Source organism: Solanum stenotomum, chromosome 8 (assembly GCF_019186545.1).
Source record: "Solanum stenotomum isolate F172 chromosome 8, ASM1918654v1, whole genome shotgun sequence".
NCBI classification, from domain to species: domain Eukaryota; kingdom Viridiplantae; phylum Streptophyta; class Magnoliopsida; order Solanales; family Solanaceae; genus Solanum; species Solanum stenotomum.
Genome location: NC_064289.1, coordinates 28,160,205 through 28,187,592, shown reverse-complemented (window position 1 = coordinate 28,187,592; position 27,388 = coordinate 28,160,205). Strand labels below are relative to the sequence as shown.

The 27,388-nt window shown below is 28.3% G+C and overlaps 1 protein-coding gene and 1 pseudogene across 1 annotated transcript; both read right to left on the bottom strand.

The window, feature by feature from the left end:
- Positions 1-27,388, bottom strand: part of LOC125873678 (uncharacterized) — a 108,995-nt pseudogene that overhangs the window by 26,772 nt on the left and 54,835 nt on the right.
- Positions 25,173-26,177, bottom strand: LOC125875182 (abscisic acid receptor PYL4-like). The gene is made up of 2 exons (XM_049556280.1): positions 25,487-26,177; positions 25,173-25,355 (listed from the first exon to the last, which is right to left on the bottom strand). Exons 1-2 carry the CDS (start codon positions 26,112-26,114, stop codon positions 25,306-25,308), a joined length of 678 nt encoding a protein of 225 aa, XP_049412237.1. The 5' UTR covers positions 26,115-26,177; the 3' UTR covers positions 25,173-25,305.

The window sequence follows — 27,388 nt, the reverse complement described above, 5'->3', positions numbered from 1 at the left end:
GTTACAACAAAACCTCCATCTATTTACATTCCCTACTTAAATAATATGTCTCTTCAACTTATTTCTAATTATTCTTATGGTTTACACAATCTATAAATAACAATTATCAATGTTCAACGTTCATTTTCATTTTCATTTTCTCATTCTTTCTTTTTATTAGTATAGTTTTTTCCTCTTTTTATTTTTTTTTCTTCATCTTTTTTATCAATCATGTACTTAATAATGTCACCATATGGTCTTCATTTTGATAAAGATCATATATATATTCTTCAAGAATAATCACATGGATGTTCACATTAGTTTGGTACAAGTTCATCAAAATGAAGAAGGAAGATTTCATCATGAAGATGGTCATATTAGCACAAAAGTTTGAATGATTTCCAAATATTTTGAAGACTCATTCATGTATTGTTTGATTTCAATTAATATTATTCTATTCTTTTTTATTTTATTTTGATTAGATATATAATTTCATGTTATTCAACAAAAATTAAATTATGAAACTCTACTAATCATCATATTAGAAATCTCAATTAGCATTTTTTACTCATTTTACTTTGCTCTTCTTCTTATTATTATTATGTGAATGAATGAAGATGAAACATGCGATTTTATTTTTGTGTATATCTGTTTGTTAAGTTCTAATTAATATTTTAATTTTTGTCATAGTTGGAAAATATAATATTACACATGATACATTTCTCATACCTATTGCATATTGCTGCCCCTAAAAATATATGATATGATTTGTCATATTAAAAAATAGTCACAAAAATAAATTAATAAATTATTTTTTTAGTATTTTTAAAACTTTTAATTGATAAACAAATTATTTAATGAAAAGAATGAAAGAAACAATTTTCCCTTAGTCACATTAATTATATTAAAACTAAAAAAATGTTATTTCTTTAACTTCTCTTAATTATTGTAAATGAGAAACATAAAAAAAGTGATGTGACATTTATCTTTTGTCTCCTTTTTTGAACTTTTTTCTTATTTAAATTAATTGTTTTTTTGTAAAAGTAGTTTACTTAATTAAATACGAACAATTAATTATTAATGAAAGAACATTTACAACAAAAAAAACTCTTCACATACTAATTTATTAGGAGTAACTATCCATAACTCACACTTTCTAATTTCCACTCTTAATAAATTAATTTTCCATTTTATTTTATTTTTTTAACCTTCTTCTAATTATAAATTTTAAAATAACAATTTTTTTAAAGAATATTTTAAGTTATTTTCTCTTAATTATTTAATTACAATCAATATATCTATCTATATATAAAGTTAAAATATTATATATAAACAAGATAATGTGGTACCTTTCTATATTTATCTTTTTTCTAAACTTTTTAGCATTTTCTTTATTTTTTTCACCGGTGTGATATTTTTAAAAATAATTACTCAATAGTATTATTCTCCATAATTCACATTTCTTGATCTCTGTAACTTCTATTTTTAATTGGTAATTAAAAATATTCATGACTTCAAAACCTTTCATGTGGATCACCCCCTAAATTAATTAATGTGCAAGTTATGTATTTTATCTTATCTTACTTAGTTGCTACAAGTAACAATTTTAAACTGAGGAGATTTTCTATAGAGTTTTGTATTTTATTAGCATTATTTTTTTATATATATATTATATATATTTATAAGAGTATACTAATAGTTTTGGTATATTGCCATCGTTTTTTTTTCCGTTTATGTTGCTATTTTTTTTATCTTGAATGTTTGATTTCATATTAGATTCACGCTAGATTAAAAAAATTAAGTATAGTATATTATTAATTGAATAATGCAAATATGATATTCCTATTCGATTACTTGTGTAGTGTTGATATGATATCTCAATATACTGGAGATGATTTTCACCAAAATAAAAATCTACCGTTTATTATTTTACAAGCAACAGATTCTAAAAGATGTAAATTTTTTAGATAAAAGAATATGGTAAACATGACTTGAAATTAGTGATATATTTCCACTCTAGGAATTTTAGTAATATATATATATAACGTGTTAAAAAAGTTAGAGAATGTAAATTCTGAATTTTATTAAATTATTGTTTATCTATTTATTTAGAGTAACTTTTTTCATAATTTTTTTATGAACACCGTGAAATATAACTCCATCCTAAAAATATAATTTATAATTTATTGAAGACACACAAACAGAAAGCAAATTTTCTTGAAATTATTTTTCTTTCCTTACACGTTTTTAAAGATAACATATCAAATAGATTATACGAAATCAACTATATTTAAAGTACTAAAAGCATAGGTAGTGGATTATAAGTTGAAATATAATTTATTGGGTTCAATGGTAATAATATTTGACTCAAAATATTTTTAAAAAAATTATTCATAAATCTAATGAGATTCGCGCGAAACGCGGATGTGTTTACTAGTATATTAATAAAGCTGAAAATGAATATGTTGATGTGGCATGCCCCGATGGCCACTATCACTATTTATCTTTTTTTCTCAGAATTTTGAAGTTTTTCCTTACTATTTGTATTTATTATATTTTCTTAATTCTTAAATTTCTGATCTCCAATATTAAATATATGTACATCTCTTTCTTTATTATTTGAATTTATTACATTTCCTTAAATTCCTCTCTTATATATAGATTCTTACTAATTTTGTCCAAAAGAGAGAATTTTACGTATTCAATTTATATCTTCTTTTCTTCCTTCTTTTGCGCTTTTTCAATTTGGACGTTTCTGCCATTTATATCATTTACCCTCATTTTATTCAATTTAATTCTTGTTTTTACAAATTCAAAAGTCACAAACTTTTCGTTTAATTAAATGCAGTAGTTCCAATTCATATAAATTTTAAAATTAGATAAAGAAAATTGACTTAGCACCTTTCTTTGACCAAATATCATATATTTATTTATTTTTGCCTATTTTTTAAGTTTTTATCTCATTTCTTTAATTAATAATTTAATATAATATTCATAAATTAATTTAAAAAATAGTCTCCTTTATTGTTGTTACCGTTACAGCCTTTCATAATTCATATTTATGGACAATTACAATTTTTCATAATAATACATATTTATGAAGGGTAAAGAATTTCTAAGGTCTTTTACAATTGGAATTATAAATAATTTATATTTTATAGATACAAGCATACATAGATGCAGAATGGATGGAAGATATATATGTATGTTATTGTCTTCTTTAATCTTTATTTTCTTTCATACCTTTCTCTTCTTTTGGTTTCATTTTTATTATTAATGATATTGTTAATATATGAAGATTACCAAGTACTTAAATTATTGATGATGTGGTTTTACCTTTTACTTTGTATTTACAGGAATTTTTAGAATTATGCAAAGGTATGTTTTAGTCGTTTTAATGATATTGTTAATACATGAAGATTAGCAAGTAGTTAAATTATTGATGATGTGATTTTATCTTTCACTTTGTATAAGCAGGAATTTTTAGAATGATGTGAAGGTATGTTTTGTCGTTTTATTTTTTCTTTATTTCCTATAATACATTTATCTTCTCTTTTTTATTAGTAATGGATGACATTACAAATACGTGAAGATTAGCATGTAGTTAATTTTATTGATGATGTGAATTTATTTGCTTGATAGTCGTAGAAAATTTCAAATTTAATTATTATATTACAACAGCATTTTGATTAAGACTTTGTTTTCAAGATATACAAAGAGTTTATTAAAATTGGGTGTAGTATCTAATTATTAGATTGTTTTTATAATTTATTGTTAAATTTTGAACATATGATTTTGTGATGTTGCATATCTAATCAATTGAATTCAGACGAAACTTTCACTTGATCTCAAAAATATTTTCTTAAGAATCAAGAAGGATTAAACAAATGAACTGATTAAATGTTTACCATATTTATTGATAATGAGTAAAAAGACGTTTTATTCGGCATGCACAGCTCTATAAAAAAAATTAGGAATGGTATTATCTAATCTTATTGATAATTTGTTACCTAGATAGCAATAGATGATTGACTATATAATATCCTAGACGTGTATTAGTAATAAGCTAAAATATAATATTCCTTGTACGTATAATATCATTCATTCATCTTTTTCACTTATATATTATGCATTTTCTTAATATAACACATAAATATCTTGTTCAGTTTTCAAGACTACTTTTAGAGTATTCTTCCAATTTTATCCTTCATTAGTTAGTATTGAAATTAGTGATTAATTAATATTTAGTTATTTTAATCATAAATTTGACAATAATTAATAAGGATAAAAATGGAAAACTATGTTCAATTTATGTCTTAATCTACTTTTTTAAAAGGGTGTGAAACACCTCAAAAATTAAATTAATATGGAATGGAGGTACCTTTTATAATCATGGCCCTTAAAATAAATGAATAAAATGAAGGCTATTGAATAGTGATCAACTTGTGGGAGTGAAAATCGATAAGAGATCGGAAGATTGCACATTTATTTCATAATTTTTTCTTTTAGTCTTTAATAATTATGACCGTAAGAATGATGTTGCATTATTTATTTATTTTTATATATCTCTCTTTATGATTTTTCTTTATTTTATATTTCATATAAATTTCTAATTGACTTAAGTTTATAAATTATTTTGGCTCAAAATAGTAATTTATGCTCCTGTTGAAGGTCTCTACTAACTAACCATTTTTCTTATAGATTGATAGAGAGATTGTAATATTTAATTTTAAAAAATAATAGTTTATCATCTTTTATCATCGCGTGAAGCGCTGACAAGTTTACTAGTTATAAATTTTTTGACTAACCATATGACAAGCGAGAGAGAGTGTGTGTGTAGCGAAATACTCCCTTCGTATCATTTTACTTGTCAGCTTTGCTAGATGGCTTAAAATATTTCCAACGATAGTTGTCCACTATATTATTTTGGAATGTTTAATAATATTGTTTACTTTGCGAAATCTATGTATAATTTTATATTTAAATTTTTTATTTTATTCTTATAATTAATTATAGTCATTTCTTTGTTACATTTTTCAAGACATTATATTTATTATATTCAAAGGATGATAGTAAAATTACCCTTCTATTTATAATTTCTTAAGAAATCTGCAAAATCTATAGTGGACAAGTATTATTGAACAAAGTGGGTAATTGTTATCTTAAAAAAATCAAGATAAAATTAAGTACATTCTTCTAGTTTATACCCTTAGTAATAACTACTTCCTCTAGTTCATACTTCCTCGATCCAATAATAGTTGTCCACTATACTATTTTAGGATGTCCAACAATACTTGTTTACTTTATGAAATCAATGGATAATTTTACACTTAATTCCTAATTTACCCTTATAATAAATTATAGTCATTTCCCTTATTACATTTTCCAAGACATTATATTTATTATATTCAAAAGATGATATAGTAAAATTACCCTTCTATTTATAGTTTTTTAAGAAGTGTGTAAAATTAATAGTGGACAAGTCTTGTTGAACAGAGGGAGTATTAACTTAATTTGTGAGACAATGCACATCCACTAAGAAAAAAATTTAAAACATAAATTAAACATCACTTTCCACTTTGCTCTTTAATTATTCTCAAACTATTACTCCCTCCGTCCAACAATAGTTGTCCACTATACTATTTTGAGATGTCCAACAACACTTGTCCACTATACTATTTTGAGATGTCCAACAACACTTGTCCACTTTATGAAATCAGTGGATAATTTTACACTTAGTTCCTAATTTACCCTTATCATTGATTGTAGTTATTTCCTTATTATAGTTTTCAAGACATTGAAATTATTATATTCAAAGGGTGATATAGTAAAATTACCCTTCTATTTATAGTTTTTTAAGAAGTGTGCAAAGTCAATAGTGGACAAATATTGTTGGATAGAGGGAGTAGTAAAATTATTCTTCTATTTATAGTTTCTTAAGGGGTGTGTCAAGTCAATAGTGAACAACTATTGTTGGACAGAGGGAGTATTAGCTTAAAAATGAGCAATTAACTCTCTTCAAAGTAAAATTATACTCCCTCTGTTCCAAATTACTTGTCCACTTTTGAATTGACACACCTATTAAGAAAACAATGATTTACATAGTGAGTTTACCATTTTACCCCTATTAATTATGAAGTGGATGAATCAAAATTTAAGATTTTCAAGAAGTTCTATCTTTTTCAAAATAATGAATAGAGAGTATAATACGTAAAAAAAAATTGCCGATCCTCTCTTGATTTGTCAAAATGAACAAGTAATTAGAGACAACTAAAAAAGAAAAAGTGAACAAATAATTAGGAATAGAGGGAGTAAATATGAGTAATTAACTCTCTTAAACCTTTCATCTAGAAAATGTAAATGCCGAGAAAAAAAAAATCAACAACTTCTTTTAACATTGAACAATCAACTTAACATGGTAAAAGGTTGAAAATTTCAATTATTTTGGACTAGGGGAGGTATTTTTGAAGATTTCAATTATTTTGGACTAAGGGAGGTATTTTTGAAGATTTCAATTATTTTGGACTAGGGAGGTATTTTTTGAACCACGCATACTCCAATATTGTGATGATTTAAATTAACTTTCTTTTAATTTAATTAAGAGATATTAAAGAGAGACTATTTAAAAGAGAGATTAACATTTGAATAATTAAAAATAATTTCTTTAGTCCTTATTAAGTGAACCATTAGAGATATGATATACAATTTTTAAAAATATGTTTAAAGACATAAATTAAAAATTATTTTCCACTAGTATTATTCTTTGAATTATTCTGAAATTGTTCCCCTAGAAAATACAAAGTATGTAAGAACTCCATTAAATGAATGGTAGATATAGAAAAAAGTTCTTAACAATTTCTTTACTTATTTTGAAATATGAAAAAAAACTCAACGACAATTCATTTAATACGAACTAGATGATACTCCATCTATTTCATATTAACTGAATTTTTGAGATTTTTTTCATTGTTCAAAATAATTGAATTGTTCAAAGTTCAAGATAAAATTTGATTTTTTTCATATTTCCCAATGAAATTTTTATATTTTCTACGAGATAAATTGTATTACTTATAAAGTTATATTTATGATTTCAAAAAGGATCAATAATAAAAAAATATAATTTAAATTATTTTCTTAATAGATGTGCATTGCCTTAACAAATTCAAATAGATTAAAGAGAGAGTACTAAATAAGAATATGATAGTCAAAACACATACTCCCTCTAAACCATTTCACTAATTGCTGTTTTCCCATTTTGTTCTTAGGGGTCGTTTGGTACAAACATTGATAACGCTAAGATTAGTAATGCAGGGATTAGTAATGAAGGAATTAATAATGCAGGGATTATTTTTTGTCATATGTTTGGTTCATTGCTTCCCACTTAATCTTGTGTTTGATTTAAAACTGTACAAAAAAAATTCCTATTATACCCTTGTGTTATTATGAGATTGTTTATTTTATGTAATTGGGTCAAGGTAGATAACCGTCGGATAATTTTTTATTTTTTTTTGTAGAAATTTTTGTTCCATTTAACTAGTTAAGTTATAAAAATTGCTATTAATTTTAAGGTGTGATGTACTACTAAGGTGATCCTTGATGATAAAGTGTATTTCTAATTTTTTGTTGGTCAAATATATCTTAAACTTAACATAAATTTAAGACTACTTAAATAGTTCAATACCTAAAGCTTGTTACAAAAAAAAAAAACAAATAGTTCAAGTGATTAATTGACAAATTACATTTAAAAAAATGAAGAAAAAATTATTAATAAAATCATTAAATTACACTAAACATATTTGGATAATTAAAAAGAACATTTATAACCATTCCAATATAAATAAAAAGGAAATCAAATTACAAAAGAAATTTAGAAAAAAAAAATAAGGGGATAGTTTAGTCATTTAGGGGTCTTTTCCAAGGTTTGTTAAACCTTGAATTAGTTATCCCTCCATTTTTTAGGGATAAAATAAGACCCATATGGTGGATAAACAATCCATGGATTAAATTAAATAAAGTAACCAAACAAGGTATTATATGAACTAAATTTTAATCCATGAACTATTCTATTTAATACCGCCTACCAAACGGATCTAGTACATTAATAATTATTCTTGAAAGTAATAAATATAGAATTATTAGCATTTAAAATTTAAGTAAAGAGTATATATACATACTCTAATATAGTAGAAAAAAATATTTGTCAAAGAAAAATTGATATTTAAAATAGTTAAATATAATAAATAAAATATATAATTTTTTATAAATAAAAATTTTGACAAATAAAATAAATTTGAAATAAATAATTTTAAAAGGGATGTAAAATGGCTGGAGAGTACAAACAATCCCATTATTTTTGTGAAGGTACACAAAACTTTCAATATCCATAAAGAATGAGCACAGCAAACATCAATTTTCTAAGCCTTTCTATCTTTGAGGCGGTGAGCTGCCTCGTAACAGGCAATTACTTTTTGTGTTTTATTTATATGTCGTCTTTTATTAAAGATATATGATTTTTAATATTTGTAATTTTATAAAATTAATATAAAAATGGTATTATTTTTCTAATTTTATCCTTAAGAATTATTAGTTTTGAAAGTATGAATTTGATCGGCATAGAAAAACTAAATGATTAATTAAAAATAAGTTAATTTATATTTATTTATTAAAATTTAACTTTAACAGAATACTAAATAAAGTAATGATAAATTTACATAATTTCTTAAGAAATATGAAAATTTAAAATAGTGATATATAAATATAGAAATTTAAGTTCAAAATGAAAAAATAAGATATAATCTACGTTACACCTAGGATAAATCTTAGATATAAAGTTGGCGCAAATAGTATTTTTAGATTTGATAAGAAATGGAGGTGAAAAGAATTGCTTTGACCTACTGACTGACTCCTGTTGCAAAGTATGAATGTTGATACAAAAGCTGAAATTCTTTTTAGCAGCTAGCAAAAGATTTCAGAATTAGCATTATTTATTTTATCCGGGTGAAGTATAAAGTATAATATTTTCAAAATAAAATATAAAATTATTTTATTATGTATTTGGTTTGAATTATTAAGTAGTCATTAAATTATTTATCCTGTTATTTATATCAAGTGATGAGATAAGTTATCTCATATATATGGTGAGAAGTCTTCGAAGAACTTATTTTTGAAATAATTAATTACAAGTTAACTTGTTTCCAACCAAATAACTTTTTAAAGTATAAATATCTTTTGGGCCTAGTACATTTATAAATAGGGTAAATTAAGTGAGTGGGCTCATTATTTAATTTTTTTAATTTTAAGTTTTAATATTGTCTATGTTAACACCATTATGAAGGTTGGAAGACACACTTTAAATCATCCAAAAAAAGGGATAAAGTTAGTGAATTTCTCTGCATACTTAAGAGGACAATTAGACTATGAAACTAGGTATCCATTCATCGCCTGAGGATTTTCGACAATCAATTAAGTGAGTCAATCCATTATTTAATTTTAAGTTTTAATATTGTCTGTATTAACACATTATGAAGGTTGGGAGATACACTTTACATCGTCTAAAAAATAAATACGATTAGTGAAATTCTCTACATACTTAAAGAGGATAGTTAGATTGTGTGAGAATTTCTGACGATCAATAAGTCAAATAGTGATAATTGCAGACGATCCACTTCCGCAAGGAGAAAATTTGTAATCTTCTAACATATTGCAACATAAAGGCTTTTCAACTTAAGCCGTTTTTTCTTGTTAAAAGTGTTGTCCAACCTTTAATGACTCAACAAATTAAAGTCCCCATGAGTCATTGGTTTAAGCAGAATATTTATGATTGAAAATCTCAAAATGGAATTTTGATCCCTGTTCTTTTCTATTTCGTTGATTTGTGAATTTCTGTTTTGATTCCTTCCGCAATTTTAAAATAATTTTGATTTCGCATCAATTTGAATAAGAGTTGCTTCTAATTCAGTCCAATTCATAAGAATTTTTTTGATGGATTCGAGAATTAGATTAATGAAGAATACTGAAAATAGTGAGAATGCTTTACCTAGCGAAGGAATCAACATTGATACAAGGAGTGCTCTATATGTATATTTTGATGGAGTAGGATATCGATCCTGGAGAAAAGGAGTCCTACGAGCCCTATCTATCTGTTGATTAGGATGCATTGACGGAAGCTGTGGAAATTCATCTTTGTTTCATTAATGGCAAAAATGTGAATTTGAAACTCATTAACTAAAAAAATCTCAGACAACGTAGAGTATGTTAATGACTGTGGAAAGAGTTGGAGGATATGTATGATCAAATCAATAGTGCCAAACTATATCAAATTCAGAAGGATCTCACTCAATGAGTCTTACAAGGATGAAAAAGTTTAAGAAAAAAACTTACTGCTTTGAGTTTGAAAAATCACTACAACTACTGCTTGTGCGTGCATATGCGGTGCTAAGGACAATATGCACAAGAACATGATAGACGTTTGATTCAATTTCTCATGGGATAGAATGACGTGATCAGAGGTAATATCCACATGATGAATCCACTTCCTTCAATGGCACATGCTTTCTCCTTACTAATTTAAGAGGCGAAACAAAGGGAGTTTAGACCTACTAGTCGAATGTCCATGGAATCATCTTCTTTGAATGTGAACACCTTCAATAATAATGTAAGGGAAAGGATCTTTAGAATAAGTTTTCAGAATAACAACTATGCAAGAGGCAGCAACATCAACTCAGGGAACAATAACAAATATGCAGGGAACAATTATTACTCAGGAAGCAGTAGCAATTGGAATGATATGGTTTGTAATTTTCATAAAAGGCTAGACAGGGACAAGTGCTACAAAATAACCAACTATAAGTAAAATAACAACCACAACTTTAAAAGCAAGAAGATTATAACTAATGTACATGGTGTGCCAAATGACATGATATCTGCTCATGGAGAAGAACATTCACAGAGATATAACCACCAAAATGCTAGCATCCCAGTATGGACAAATCATGAATCTATTACAACAGTTTTAGTTATAGAATGTAGGGGATGATCCAAACACCTCAAATGTGAATGCTAAAAACTTTACAGGTATTGTAGTTTTCTCCTCATCTATTAATTTTGACAAACCCTCATATAAATGTTTTGAATCAAGTGCTGATTTATGGATCATAGACTCAGGGGCATCAAACCATATGACTTTCAATAGAAAATTCCTGACTAACATTAAAACTTTACCCTATCCTATATTAGTTTCTCTTTCAAATGGGTGCATAGTTAAAGTAACAAAATTTTGTGATGTAGCAATCACTCCCAAGATCACTATACACAAAATATTATATGCATATTCTTTAAGTACAATTTAATAGCACTTCATTCATTAGCTCTTTGCATGAGTTGCATACTCTTGTTCACTAATGCATTATGTATATTACATGCCCATTGGTGATTGGTAATAGCAATGATGGATTCTACTTCCTATGTTCCAAATGATTGAAGAATTCAAATGATATCACTTCTACTGGTTGTTGTCTTTCTAATGTCAGTTATTTTTTTGTATGTCTGTTGTAGAAAATGTAGATTTATTGTGGCACAACAAACTTGGTCATGTATCTTTTGTCAAATTGAGGAATATCTCCACTCCCAGCAACCTTTTCCACAAAACAACCTTTCTTATGCAATATATGTCCCGTGGCAAGACAAGTTAGGTTACAATTTAGCCAAAGTACTAGCGACACCGAAGCAATATTTAAGCTTCTCCATGTTAACTTACGAGGACCATATCATGTAGACACCCATGATAATTATATCACTCTTGTAGATGATTATAACAGATCTACTTGCGCACATCCAAAAAACAATGCTTCTATGTCTTGAAAACCGTCACAAATATGATAGAAATCAGTTCCATATCATTGTCAAAAGCATCAGATCAGATAATGGCCTGGAATTTACTAATATTGAAGCAAACCAATTCTTTCAAACTAAAGGTATCATCCATTAAAAAAGTTGTCCATATACACCATAACAAAATAGTGTAGTGGAGAAAAAACATAGATATCTCTTGGAGACAACAAGAGCCCTCTTATTCGGCCAGTTCAAATTACCCTCAAAGTATTGGGGATCGGAGAATGCATCCTAACAGCAGCCCATCTCATAAATAGACTACCTTCAAACTACCTCAAGAACAAATGTCCTTATGAAATACTATATAATAGAAAACCATATTATGCCAACTTAAATAATTTGGATGCACTATATCCAAAGTTCATAGAGATAAGTTTCAGCCCAGAACCACTCCTCACATCCTTGTGGGATATCCCTTTGAACAAAAAGGTTACAAGCTAGTGAGTCTTGCCACTAAGAAAGTACATGTCTCCAGAGATGTCATATTTTCATGAGGAATTTTTTCCTTTTACTTTATCCTCAACAAAGTGTACTTTTACTTCTATTCTCACGTTTATCCCAAATACTGATTTTATTGATTGTACTGAATTTGTAATAATGAGATTGTTACAAATACTGATATGTTTCCACACTCAGACACACCATTAGTTGACTACCATCCATTCCCATCTCCCACTTCAACCACCACTAATCTTGATGTAGTAATGCAGAAGAGATCTCAGAGGGAAAAAAAAGTCCCTCACCACTTACAAGACTACATTTTTTTCATTCTTACTTCAAAAACCCTGTCACCACTACACAACCTCATCCTACCAACACCAACCTTTCACTTAGTTCCTGATTCACTAAACACCACCATGTCCATCATGATCGATGTCATTACATCCAATAGTTAAGAACTAGTTGAAAATATTTGTCATGATAGTGAACCATCTTCATATGAAGAGGCATACTTAAGTCCTGCTTGGTAGAAGGCCATGGCATTAGAATTTGAGGCACTAATTATTAACAACACTTGGAATCTTGTTAAGCTACCAATAGACAAGAAAGCAATTGGCTGCAAGTGAGTGTATTAGGTTAAGCACAAGACATATGGTAGCATAGAAATATTTACGGCCAGATTAGTAGTCAAAGGCTACACTCAGCAAGTCTGCATAGACTATACCGAAACATATTCCTCTATAGTCAAAATGACTACTATGAGAACCTTAATAGCATGTGCTGTCAAGACGGGCTGGGATATGTTTCAGCTTGATGTCAATAATGTCTTCCTCCATGAAAAATTCTATATGAAGCCACCTCAAGGACTTGATGTACATGACTCCAATCTAGTCTGCAAACTTAACAAGTCTCTTTATGGTTTCAAACAGGCAAGCAAACATTGGTATGCTAAGTTAACTAAAGCTTTGTCTACCGGGGGCTACACACACTCACATCNGGGGGCTAGGCCTTACCTTACTAATCCTAATGAAGTGTCTACTACCTAACAAGCATGAAGAAAATAAGAGCTAGAGAGAACTAAGTATTTTCTGATCACCACAGAGTTTGTAATACACTCCATGATGATATTACAAATGAAGATGCTTAAATAATGTAAAAATACGCCAATNCTATAGTCAAAATGACTACTATGAGAACCTTAATAGCATGTGCTGTCAAGACGGGCTGGGATATGTTTCAGCTTGATGTCAATAATGTCTTCCTCCATGAAAAATTCTATATGAAGCCACCTCAAGGACTTGATGTACATGACTCCAATCTAGTCTGCAAACTTAACAAGTCTCTTTATGGTTTCAAACAGGCAAGCAGACAATGGTATGCTAAGTTAACTAAAGCTTTGTCTACCGGGGGCTACACACACTCACATCATGACTACTCATTATTTTCCAAGAAATCTAGTCCCCTAATGGTCTTTGTGGCAGTATATGATATTATCTTGACCAGCACTGATGCAATTGAGATCACTCTACTTAAGGCTTTTCTGGACAGTACATTCAAAGTCAAAGATCTTGATAGACTACACTATTCATTACAAGAAAACTAGGGAAGTTACTTAGGGATTTTGTTCGCAGATTATTCCTGCGGATTTTCATGGCAAAATCTGAAATTCCCAAATTCTAGAATATATTACCTGCGAAAACTATTTTCCCAAGAACATTCGTGGTTAAATTTGGCGCCATTTTGCATAAAATTATTACCTAGGAAATTATGTGGAAAATTTATCCGCAAAAATTGTTCTCATATGTAAATCCGCAAGTAAATTACTAAAATAAATTCCATTGTTTATTCGTCGAATACTTCCCAGGTAAATCTACCTGCGAATTTAGTTAGGGATAGTTATATGCAGATTTACCTGGAGATTTTTTTACCTGGGGATTTATCTAAGGATTTTAATTCTGCGAATTTAGCTGGGAATTGTTTCCTAGGGATTACCTAAGGATTACATTACCTGGAAAACTACATGGGGATCTTTTTATTTGCGGATTCAAATGGAAATTTCTTTTTAGGGATTTACCGAAGAATTTTATTTAATAATAAATATGAAATTACTTGGGTACTTCAAAAATTTACTTGAAAAAATACTTGGAATTTTGATCCTAGAGATTTCACTTAGTATTTAATCTTAGAAAATTTATTTGTGGATTCTTTTACGAGAAAAATATTGTGTATATTGAGTTGTGTAGATTTAAAAAGCTTTTATAAACTTTTAATGTCATTTTAATATATATTAATTATTTATATTTAATAATAACTAGGTAATTAAAAGAAAAAAAAATCCGTATGCAATATTCTCACTCTAATAAGGAGTCGAGAAGAAAAGGTTTAAAACAACAATATACATAGACATATATAATTATTAATAACAATGCAAGATATTTTTAAATTTATATAGGGTGAAAAATATTAACATTTTTAACTTTGATTTAAGAATTAAACTCTCCTTCAACTTTGACAAATAGACTTTCTCCTCAACATATGTCTATTAAATTTATTTAATGTTTATTTTAATCTTATATTATCAATCAAAATTATAATTATAATATATTTTTTATTTAAATTCATCTAACAAATTTATCCATAGAAAAAATAATATAATTTACATGACAAAAAGAATGAGTATATCAGTATGACGTTCTATTAAAACACACCTTGATTATCGATTGTTTAGTTTTCATACCTGAAATATCACCATTGTGCAAGTAGAAAAAATGAGCAATCGATAGTTGAAGTGTGTTTTGATAAATAGTTGGTGATACTTTAGGTAGAAAATTCACACTTATGATATTTCAGTTATTAAACTCGAAACAACAAGATTTTCTAAGTGTGTTTATAACTATTAACGTTTTAAATCCCCATGTAAATTATGTATTATTGAATAAATTAAGCACTATTTTAAGTAGAAAAAATTCGAGTAAATAGCTTATTAATGTGAAGTTTAATTACTTCCTCATTGATAGAATTATATAAAATGAAAAAATAAATATTTTTTACTTGTACATTCAATTGATATATTATTTTTTACAAGCATTAAAAATTATATAATTTCTCTATAGTATGTTATTAAATGATATTTATTTCTAAATATATAATAAAGTATTTTGAAATATAATTATCAAAAGATAACTTTAAATTATAACTACCACACATATCTAATAAGATATACTATTAATTGTTGATTATAACTTCCTTGCACATTAAACTTATAAATGAATTTCTATTTTCAATTATTTATTTATAAGAACTTTGTATGTATAATTTAAATTTTATCTATGTTTAATATGCTTAGTTATGATATTATCTCATTGAAAGTGTAAGCATAAAATTTTCATGATATATTATGTGGCAATGATTTATTTTAAATATATAAATAATTTTCATGTTTCATTTTTAAGAGTTAAATCACATTAACTTTAGCTAATATTTTAAGATATAATTCGTTGATGACTTTATAGTTCTTTTTGTGTAATTTATGAATATTAAAATTATATTTTTAATATTTAATTAATTTAATTTAATTTAAATTTTAAAAACTAATCAAATCGGAGAAGAACACCAAAAATTAGTGTAATATCTTTGGTATTTCTTGTACCACATAGATGGAAGACCCTAAGAAATTAGCATATATAATGCTAAGAGTTAGAATATTGGGAGAGTAGAGCAATTATGTATGGGTGGGCACTTGGTAGACAATGGTAATTAATAAAGATAATTTGGGTTGGGACTAAGTGTTACCCATTTAATATGGGGTAGACAATGGTATTTAATATTGGTAATTAAGAAGAGGTGTGTATGTGTATGGGTGGATAAATACGGGGGTAACCAAGAAGAGGTGTATATGTGTATGAAGTTCTATAAACTAAATAATTATTAATATTGCTTAAAATAAATTTCTTAAAAAATTATTAGAATATTTTTTCATGCGGCTTTATTTGTGAAAAAATTGTAAGAAAATTCCTACTTTGTTACTTTTTACCAAAAAATTTTAGGATATTTTTAGTATTTTTTGCAAAAAAAACCGCAAGTAATTTACATGCGAAATTAAAATTTCTTGGTAAATTACTTGCGGATTTTGAAATTTGAAGGAAATAATTATCTACGAAGGTTTTATCATCGGATTATTTTTTGTAGGAAAATTCGCATGAAATTTAGTATCCTGCGAATTTTTGTATACAATTCCTAGGAAAATCCCCAAGTAATCCACACTTTTCTTGTAGTGATTTCTTGGGGCTAGAAATACTTGACACAACAAGAGGGGTTCTCATATCCCAAAAGAAGTTTGTTATGGACCTATTGAAAGAGTATGGTTGTCTAAACTACGATCATTTTTCTTCTCCCCTTGATCATATTATCAAACTCAGAGCCAAATAAGAAACTCCCCTTCCTTATAGAAAGTTTGTAGGGTAACTAAACTTTCTAACTAACACCAGATTGGATATAACCGTTATTGTTCAACAATTGAGTCAGTATATGCAAGATCCTAGAACTACTCAGATATTTGAAACATGATCATACCTTAGGACTTCACTTCTAAGATCCTGATTACACAATGAGAGCTTATCGTGACTCTGATTGTGAATCATGCCCATATTTTAGAAAGTTAGTTAGTGGTTATCTAGTGTTGCTAGGAAACAGTCATGTCAGATTAAAATCAAAGAAACAAGAGACAATCTCCTCATCATCAGCTGAGACTAGTGGTGGCAAATGGGCGGGTTAGGTAAAATTTGGGCGGATTAAAAATGGGTTGAGGAAAAATGGGTAACAATAATATGGATTGGGTAAAATACTAGTTATATCCATTTAAAGAGCATCAATTCTCCCATAGTTCTCTCATCTCCAAGAAAATGAGCTGGAACAGTTTCATAACTCTGTTTCCACTCCATAGATAATGCATCTGCTTTGCATACTTTAGTAGATTAAAATGGACCCCAAAGTAAAGAAAATCACTTAGCAAAGTACAAGTATAAAGTAAAAAACAAAAGAAAAATGTAAGAAAAGAGACGAGTGCAAACTACTACAATTACACCAATTTCCTTTATTTTCAACACACTAGCATAAATACACAAAAACACCTCATCATAGAGAAAACTAGGGGTGTTCACGGTTTGGTTTGGGTCGGTTATTGGTCAAAATCAAAACCAAACCAACTTAATCGGTTTTAAAAATATCAAAACCAAACCAAACCAAATATAATATACATTTATCGGTTTGGTTGTTTTCGGTTTTGGTTTGGTTTGGTTCGGTTATTCGGTTATTAACCATACATAAAAATAAAATAAACAATTTATTCAAAACGTGAAAAAGTGACAACAATCCATTCAAACGAAAAAATAGTTAGAATGACTGGCATTACAGAACTTTCGATCATTGAATTTACTAAATAAAACTTCAAAATTCACTATTTTGGCATAGAAGGAAGAGACAATGACATTTTTAGTCCCACAAAGAATTTTCATAGACACTCATATACATGAAACCAATAAGAAAAATGTTCTAACCTTGGACATTTTTTCTTTCATAAATAAATTATAAAAATAAATTTTGATGAAACATATATAAAATCTTTAAAATTGTTTATGAATATAATATATTATGTATGTATAATAATAAAATTTATGTATATAACTTGTTGGTTCAGTTCGGTTTGGTTATTTCTTCGATTTTTTTCGAACAAAACCATAACCAAACCAAATACTATCGGTTCTTAACAATCTAAAACCAAACCAAACCAAAATCCAAATTAAATCAGTTCATTTAATCGGTTTGGTTTGGTTTTCGATTTGGATCGGTTTTTATCCAAACCATGAACACCCTAGAGAAAACTTTCATAGCTCCAAATTACTAATAAGCAACAATCTCCACTGGACTCCATTGGAATGTAACCAAAAAAGTATTTACAATAAACATTGTCTAAAACATTCATTTACTGCATAAAAACATAACAGGCTCACATGCCTGAATATAATAAACGAAAAGCATAAGTCAAATGCTATTATAGTCGATCTTGCAGCCTCTTTCTTCATCTCCGCAGTGTTTCCACTTCCTCAAAACTACATTTGGACTTGCTGCACAAGGTGAAACAAATTTAAAAAGTAAATACATTGTTAGGAAACATTGTTACTCACCTGTGATTCTAGAATTTGCAATATAATTAATTACATTCCAACTGCAAGCAGACTTGACTTTAGCAAATCATGTTTTAAAACTAAAATAGTAAATACATAGGCCATGCAGTACATACTTCAAGCATACATAAATTATTCTGCAATGCATAACAATTAAAAGGATCACTTGAAGGTCATCAAAGACGGATGGTTAAAGTTCTCTGAGTTTCTACAAAGATTTAATCACACTATCTTCTTTTTATATATTTCTACATCTACATTTAACCAACCACACATTTTGCAAGTTTTCAATCCAACTAAAGAAAGAAAATGGCAGCCACCATAGCTACTATGGCCGTCCTCAAGCGCCAAGTGCTTCACCAAAGCATCTATTAACAACCCATCAAATATATGAATACAAGATACAACATTTTGATATGCAGAAAGATATAGGTAATAGAACTAGTCCAGGACATAATCAAACAGGATTCCAGCTTGACTGCCTTTTATACTAATATTAGTAAGAACAACCATACACAAATGTGGGCATAAAGAGAAGAGAAAACCAACTAAAGTTACAACATTTGAGTTAAAAAACTTGGTTCATAGGGGAATTATAGTGTTGAAACTGTCAAACTACATCCATCAGACTATGTGGGAGTGTAGTGTAACCTTAAATTCTATAATGAAGCAGAGCACATAGTTTAAGAGATAGTGAAACTTACATGAAACAGATAAAGCTCCCAACTAAAGCATGTCAGCCTAAAAGATCAATTGCAAGCGTGTTGCATTCTATCAAAATACGGTTGAAGGTCTACCGCAATCTCATCTTCATCAGAATCAGATTCATTGGAACCTTAAGAAAACAAACAAAAGGAAGAAAAATTATTTACTGAGACAGAATACAGGTCACCAAGGAAAATAGTAGGTGAATTAGTTTGGCTTCATAGATCGCTTACTGAATTGAATGTTCTTGATCCATCTCCCATTGTTGTCCATTGTGATAGACAATCTGGAATCCATATAGCCCACAATCTTGTATTTTATGAGCGCATCAAACATATTGAAGTTGACTGTCACTTTATTAGAAAGAAGCTTCAGGAGGACTCATTTCCTTTCATCATGTTCCTATTGTTGATGAATTGACTGATATCCTTATAAAGGCACTTAGTGGTATCAAGCACACTACCATCTTGGACAAGCTGGCTGTAAGAACATTACCACAAACTTGAGGAGGGGGTATTAAAGTTAGATTAGCTTAATTATATTCATACAATTAGTTTATTAACTAATTTGTTAGTTTGTTAGACAGTTAGTTATAGTTAGTCACTGTCATGTAGTTAGTTAGGATATTTTTCCTCTGATTTTTAATAAGCTGATTACAGTTGTCAAGCTCATACACTTGTATATATACTTCATCATTAATCAATGAAGAAAGTATGAGTTCTCATCCTCTCAAATTACAATTCTCATTGAATCTTTTGCCCCAATTGAAAGATTTGACTTCTTTCTTCATTGCTGCAGTAGAATACTCACCATGGCTGTAGAGTTTTATATTAATACATATTGTGAGCAGTATAACTAGAACCCTCAATGATATCACGTATTGCATAGCTAATGTCTAAACATGGTCTTAATTATATCAATCTCATAATGATCACCAAAGAAAGGCAAAGGGGCTGCTTCAACTAATTAACAAATGGCATGGACCAAAATTTTAATTAGGAGACACTAACGAAAAGAGTAATTTCTTTGTTAGTTGATTAGTTTTTGCTTCTTCCTTTCCTAGATTGCTAAGACAACTTGCTTTGTAGACTAAAGCTAATTTGGTCACCTGTCCCCCCCTCTAGTTATTATAATTTCCTTTTGCTTAAATATTACGGTTAAGTCAAACCCCCCATACTTTATAGTTGGTATCAAAATTTGTTCCATACTAGCTCAAATTCGAATTCCTACTATAATTCATTTGAACATGACTGAATTCGGAACCTATTACTTCCTCCATCTTAATTTAAGTGTTACTTTTATTGGACACAAAATTAAGAAATGATAAATAAGAATTTTTAAATTTTGTGATCTTATATTAAAGATGTCTGTTGTCCTTCAAACTTTGTGGTTTTAAATATATCATGTCTAAGATTGTTCATGGTTATGGTTAAAAAATCAAATTGAATCGCAATTTGAACCAAACCGATTAAAAAAACTGATATTTGGTTTGATTTGGTTTTAAATTTTGAAAATCGATACTATTTGGTTTGGCTTTGGTTTTACTAAAAAAACTACCGCAAAAATAACCGAATCGAATCAATAAATTAGATAAATAAATTTTATAATTATTTATATATTATTCATAAATCAAATATAATGTTAAATTTTAATTAACTTAAGTTTTTAACTTTACCATTTTTTCAAGCCCAACACTTTAGCTCAACTACAACAATCCTAAGTCCAAGTCCATCAAAATTCATTTTAGTCTTTACCTACCCTATTTCACATAAAATAGGCACACTTTCTCTTAATTGAATCACTTTGTTCGTGTAATAATAACTCTAGTATTGCTTAATTGCTTAATTGAACCGACAATTACTTTTCTGTGGATTGTTCATGTACTAGGTGCTTGTGTCTATCGAGATATAAACGTCCTCAAAAAAATTATTACTTTCAAACGGAATAAACCAGAAAAACTTAACCAAACCGACAATAACTAAACCAACGGTTATTTTTTGTTTGGTTTGGTTTGGTTTTAGAAATTTAAAAAAACGACTAAATTGGTTTGATTTTGCTTTTAATCAATAATCAATCCAAACCGAATCACGAACTTATACTCCCCTGTTACATTTTAGTTGGACTCTATATTTAAAAAAATGGATTTCTTTTTATCTATTTTAGTACATTGTGAGAGTTTTTTTGTATTATTAGTATTAAATAACTAAATAGAAGTAATAATAATTAAATTTAGAGTGAAAAATTATAAGATATACATTTTCTTAAAAAGGGTATAAAATCAATATAAACCATTTTAATATTAGGAATAGGTTCTGTGCTGCAAGCGGCAATGAACAGAAGAGAAGGAAGCAGCTTGAGTAACACAAAAATGGCTGAAAACACTTGGGGTGGTTGATAGTTGGTTAGGATTACGTTATTTATGTATTAAATTTTGTATAAATAATAATTTATTTTGTAATATTTTTTTATTATATATAATATTTAACTCAATTAATATGTTGTTTGGTTTATAATTTAGAATTCACATAACGAATTTATTTATATGTTATGAGAAAATCAATACATTATTTTAGAGAGAGATATTGAAAACATCCCGAAATCGACGCGAATTATTAGTTTCATTCTCGAACTATTAATAGCTTTAAAAACACTTTTATTTGACTAACTTAACTTAAATACACCTCGATCTTGTAACATGAGTGAAAACACACTCCTAAATTTTCGCCAAGGTTAAGGGTGTTTTTCAACACTTCTCTTGATCTTTTATTAAGAGTTTCATGCTCCTACAAGAGTTTGAGACCACTTGCTATGTCATGTTGCCATATCGGGATGTATGTAAGTTTAATTAGCCAAGTAGAGACGTGTTTTTAAGGCTGTCAATAGTTTGCGGACGAAACTAATAATTTGCTCCAAGTAACTAACCTTCACTTTATATATATTTAGTTTTCAAATTTTTTCGACAAGCCTTAGTTATTCATTCTTAAAATAAATTTTTCATCTTTTTTAGCTAAAATATTTGTGTGTGTGAATTTCCTTAATTATACCGTGTGTTTAAAATAAAACTTTCATCTTAAGTTTGTTAAAGTAAAAGAAGATTTATTATTTGTGTTACTTCATTTAAGCACATATCACTCTTAAATTGTAAAATATTAAAATTATTTTTGTTTTAGTTGATATATAAAATACAAGCTTTCAAGTGATTAAAAGAATAAATAGTTTAAAATATATAATTCAGTATTAGAGATATCAAAATATATAAACATAAAAATTAGTCAAATAAATTCAAAAATTAAAATTATATTATATCATGTAATTTTTTAATGAAAAAATATGAATTGTCATAAAAATAAAAAGTAGTGAAGATTATGAATGTTATACATGGTATTACAATAATATGAATACGCATGGATATAAAAAGTAAGGTATAAAAAGAATTTAAGGAGATACTTTTATCATTTCAACCTATTTTATTTCAGAATAAGTTAATCCCGATATTATTATTCTACCTAATAAGAAAAATAACTTATTTCAATACTAATTACTTAATTTCGAGATAAATTATATCGAACTTGTCAACCAAATAAATAGTTAAATGACACCAAAATTAATCCAAAAATTATTTGATATTTTCACAAAGCTACTTGACAGTGTACTAATCAATTAGCAAACGGCCCCTAAGTTGAATTTAATTTATTTAACGAAGACTAAAAGCGAAGGGCAAATTAAAGCATCAGAGTCAGGTGTAGAAACTGACTTCTCGTGATGTACAGGGGCCGAATAGTATAAACAACATTTGAAACCTTTATTTAAATACTTCATTCATTCATTCATTTTTACTCGTCACTTATTTCTAAAATAAATTTTTAATTTTATTTGTCACTTTACCTATCAAGAAAAAACAATTATTTTTTCATATTTAACCTTCAACATTAAATATTTATTCTTCAAATCATTTCAATACCTAATACTCTGTCCACTATTGATTTGACACTCCTTAAGATACAATAAATAATAGGAGTAATATTACTATATTATCCTTTAACTTTATTAAATTTAATAATTTGAGAAATGTGTTAAATGATAAATAATATTTAATAGCAAAGTTAAAATAGACACAAAAGATAAATTGCTCTATCTCTTAATTTTCTGAATTGGACAAGTATTGTTGGACGCAGGAAGTACTAAGCAACATTAAATAGAGATAATTTGATAAAATGCCTATATCAATAATTGTTTTCTTAATTGGTATGTCAAGTCAAACAGTGACAAGTAAAAATGAATTGAGGGAGTAAGTATTTTATCTATTATATAAAATTTGAAAATTAATTTTAATTTTTTATAATTTTAAATTAAAAATATATTAAAATAGTTTTTAACATTATACTAAACATATCATATAAAAAATTATAATTAAATAATTATTAGAAAAAAACAATTTTTTAGATAAACTAAAAATAATAAATCAAACAAATAAAAAACAACTAGTACGTACCATACTATGTATATAATGTATAGGGAAACATATATTAATAAGTATTGAATAAAGCCCTCCGTGCCCACTTGCAAACCAACTTGCTTTCTTCCTAATCCCAAGAGAAAATTAGGAAAAGCAAAACCACAAGTTGCCTTTTGTTTGAACACCAACTTGGTTATAAATATCAACTTGTTTGATTCTTCGATCACGACGACCAATATTAGTACTATTTTATTTATTTTTTAATATAAGAATAATCCATATTTTATTTTATCTTTATTTCAATATATTTGGTCAACAAATGAACTAGTTCAACTTTTCTTGAACATGCCCTAATACGGAAATTTAAACCCCTAGCTAACGATACCATTTTTATTATTATAAAAAGAACACTAGAGTATTTAAATTGTTAGTTTCCATTTCGCCAGCAGATTCATTGTTCAAAAGCCATCTACTTTATTTATCATCGATTATTATAATAAAATAATTTACTCACAATTGGTGAAACCCTTTCACTATAATAATTGTTGGGGGATATTAAAGCTTTTAACTAGACAATTTGGAATTAAAAAATAGACATAAGTTCATTAATTGTGCTAAATAACTTTTGTTTTCCTCCGGAGCCTCCATTGAATTCCAACTAAATTCGAATCGTGCACTTCAAGACCTATTGTTGAGCGACGCTGCCAACAAGATTTTTTCCAGTTCCCCGATTTGCCACGGAAGTGGATATGTACTGGAATATTCTAATTCTTTTTCTACATAGTAATGCTTTGTGGACATTCAGAAGGTTAATCTTATTTTTTTGATAATATTAATGCAAGATTTCACATTTCTAATATCAAAATTGTTTCCTAATTTGAGGTCTAGAGGAAGTGAGCACCACGAATTTGCCACATTCAACCGTCAAGGGAAAAGGAAAAAAATTACCGCAGAGAAATAGTAATGCCCAAATTCCAATTTCAACCTCATAGTATAAAATGTTTCAAACTTAATTAATGCAAAGATGAGGGGAAGAACAGTACTACTTAATTACTGGATATCAATCTCAACTATATTGGTGACTCCTTGTATTTTGATATTTTAATGTATTATTTCAAGTAATACAATAAGTCACAAAAGGAAATCCAAAACCTAGACCAATTGCTTTTATTAGAATTGGTAATCACCACACTTGGAAATGTGTAAAAATGGCACAATGGTCCAATCTTGGTACAAAAGCTACCAACTTATTAGGAGGCCTCTAATTTGAACCCTTCTTAACCAAACAAGTAAAGAGAAGAAGGAAGAAATAAATACTCCCTAATACTCTATTTCAATTTAATTGACTTCAATTCAAAATAGAAAGTTCAAACTAACTGATGTTTAGTGTAAGTTCGAATATAAAATTTACATATTTAAAACTATAGTACATAAGTTACCATAATTAACAATTTGAGAAAGTATTTTTCACAATAATTAACAAACTGAGAAAATTAGGATGAAAGAAAAATATTTTTGAGTGTTAACTCGTAACTAAACGGGTGGAAGTGTTAATACTTTGTATATTGAGAAGAATTTATGTGATGGTGACAAAGTGATTGGTAGGTATACAAATATCATAGTAACACGTTTAAACAATTCCAAGAACCAACCTTACAGTCCACGAAATCTATGAATTTTCAGTTGTGGGTCTTCATCATGATCTACAATAACAAAAAGTACTCTATCCATCATTCATAACAAGTAACAACTAAGTTAATAAAAAAAAAAAAAAGATCCAGAAATGTAAAAAACAGAATAATTAATTAATCATGATTCATAGTTAATTTATTACTCTTTGACGTTTTAGCCTTGTTCTGTGCGATTTGCGCCAGCGACTGCAAATTGCACCGTACAATTGTATCCACAAATACACACGTTTCTTCCTTGGTATTCCCTTGTGGAACATCTACTTCATACGATTCTACCACCACCGTCGATCCTTCTTCCGCCGCCCGGTGCAGCGTCGTCACCGATCGGTAATTATTTAGCCGATGATCTCCTCCCACAACGCTAAAACTCAACACGTGTTTCTCGTCATCCAAAATCTCCAGCCTCTCCGTACTGGAACCCGCCGGAAGTCCGGATACAACCCGAACTTCCCTAAGTGTACCGACGTCACCGTCACCGACGATGACGTGGCAGCTCTTGAGAAAGTGTTTGTATGCTTGTGGGTTATCGAATCGGCGGACGAGGGACCAGACAGTGTCGATTGGGGCGGAAATAGACTGCAGTACCGCGGAGCAGCACTGGTTGGGACCCACAACGTGGGTGTGGTAATGCAATACGTTGTCAGGGACAGAAATGGAAACCGGACTGAACCATGTTGTAGCCTGAGATAATTGCGGTTGTTTGTGGAAGTTGTTAACCGCTAGTGTGGCGGTGTTCGGATTAATTCGATGCAGTTGAAGGGAAGAAGGCATCCTTTTTTCTTCTCTACGCCTCTCTTCTCTTTGGAAAAAAAGAGATTAGAGAGATAACATCTATACCATCAAGAAATTAAGAAAGGAATATATATGTACAATACTTACTTTGTCTCGGAGAATAACTCTTAAAAATAAAGGGCGATGTTTAGCACATCGCTTACGCAGGCTTCTGCAAGTGGATCATCAACTTGCTTAAAACTCATTTGGACGGAGTCTACTTGCATTTTGCCCTTCTTCTTTCTCTTTTATTACGTGATCTGCCACACTGTTGTAATCCCAGGTTTCCTCTTCTGAAATTACTAAATAGCCCTTCATATCTCCAATAAATACAGCCGACTCTCCCTGCCCATGGCGGTGTTCTGAACAACTACACTCAGCCAATGGTTTGTCGTTTGATTCATCTGCCATCTGTCTTTTTGAAGAGATGCCACGTAGACATGACTAAAAATATTTTTTCCAAAAAAAAAAAAACCTACTGATAAGAGAATCAATTAAAAATTCAGAATCTCTTTTCGTTTTCTTGATTAATTATCAACTATTTTTTTACCCACGGAAGTACTGTAATAATATCTCAAAGAACAAATAAAAACACGCCTCACGTAGTCACGTGTGTATGTACAAATTTTCATAAATGGTGTTGATAATAGACAAAATTTCCTAAACAAATTTTAACTTCTTAAAATGTCTATAATAATTTTATCATAAATAGTATATTATGTATATTTTTTTCTATATAAGCTAAGATCAACACAAAAAATACATCATCCATTCAATTCTACATATTAGTCTTAATCAACTTCATCATCGTGAAAGCCTTTTCAATTATGGCATAACAACTAATAACTCCACTAATACGTATATATCACACAATTGTTTACCCTAAAAATGGAACCGTTGAATTATATGAGGTTAAAAACACACGTCTTAATCTAACACTTTTTAGGTCTGTTTACTAGCGATTTGAATATTTGATTTGTTATTAAAAAAAAGTAAATATTACAAAATAAAGTGTTGTAAGGATCGCAGAGAGTGAAATGAAAAATGTTGTCAATCGAATTTAATGAATGTGTTTACTTGAGTGTACAAGTGTGATTTTTGTTCATTGTGATTATAATTATGTTGTGTGTTTGATTTATTAGATCAGTTTGTCATGTCTATACATATTATTCTTGAATTAGGTATCACACTAGTATATATTGTTACTGAATCGGATACCATGCTGGTATATACTTTTATTGGATCGGATACCATATCAATACACTAACAATTTG

Coding starts and splice junctions, on each gene's coding strand:
- LOC125875182 (XM_049556280.1), bottom strand. CDS start 26,114: ATGCCTTCTTCCCTTCAACTGCATCGAATTAATCCGAACACCGCCACA. Junction 25,356..25,486: donor CAAGGCTAAAACGTCAAAGA/GTAATAAATTAA, acceptor TTGTTATTGTAG/ATCATGATGAAGACCCACAA.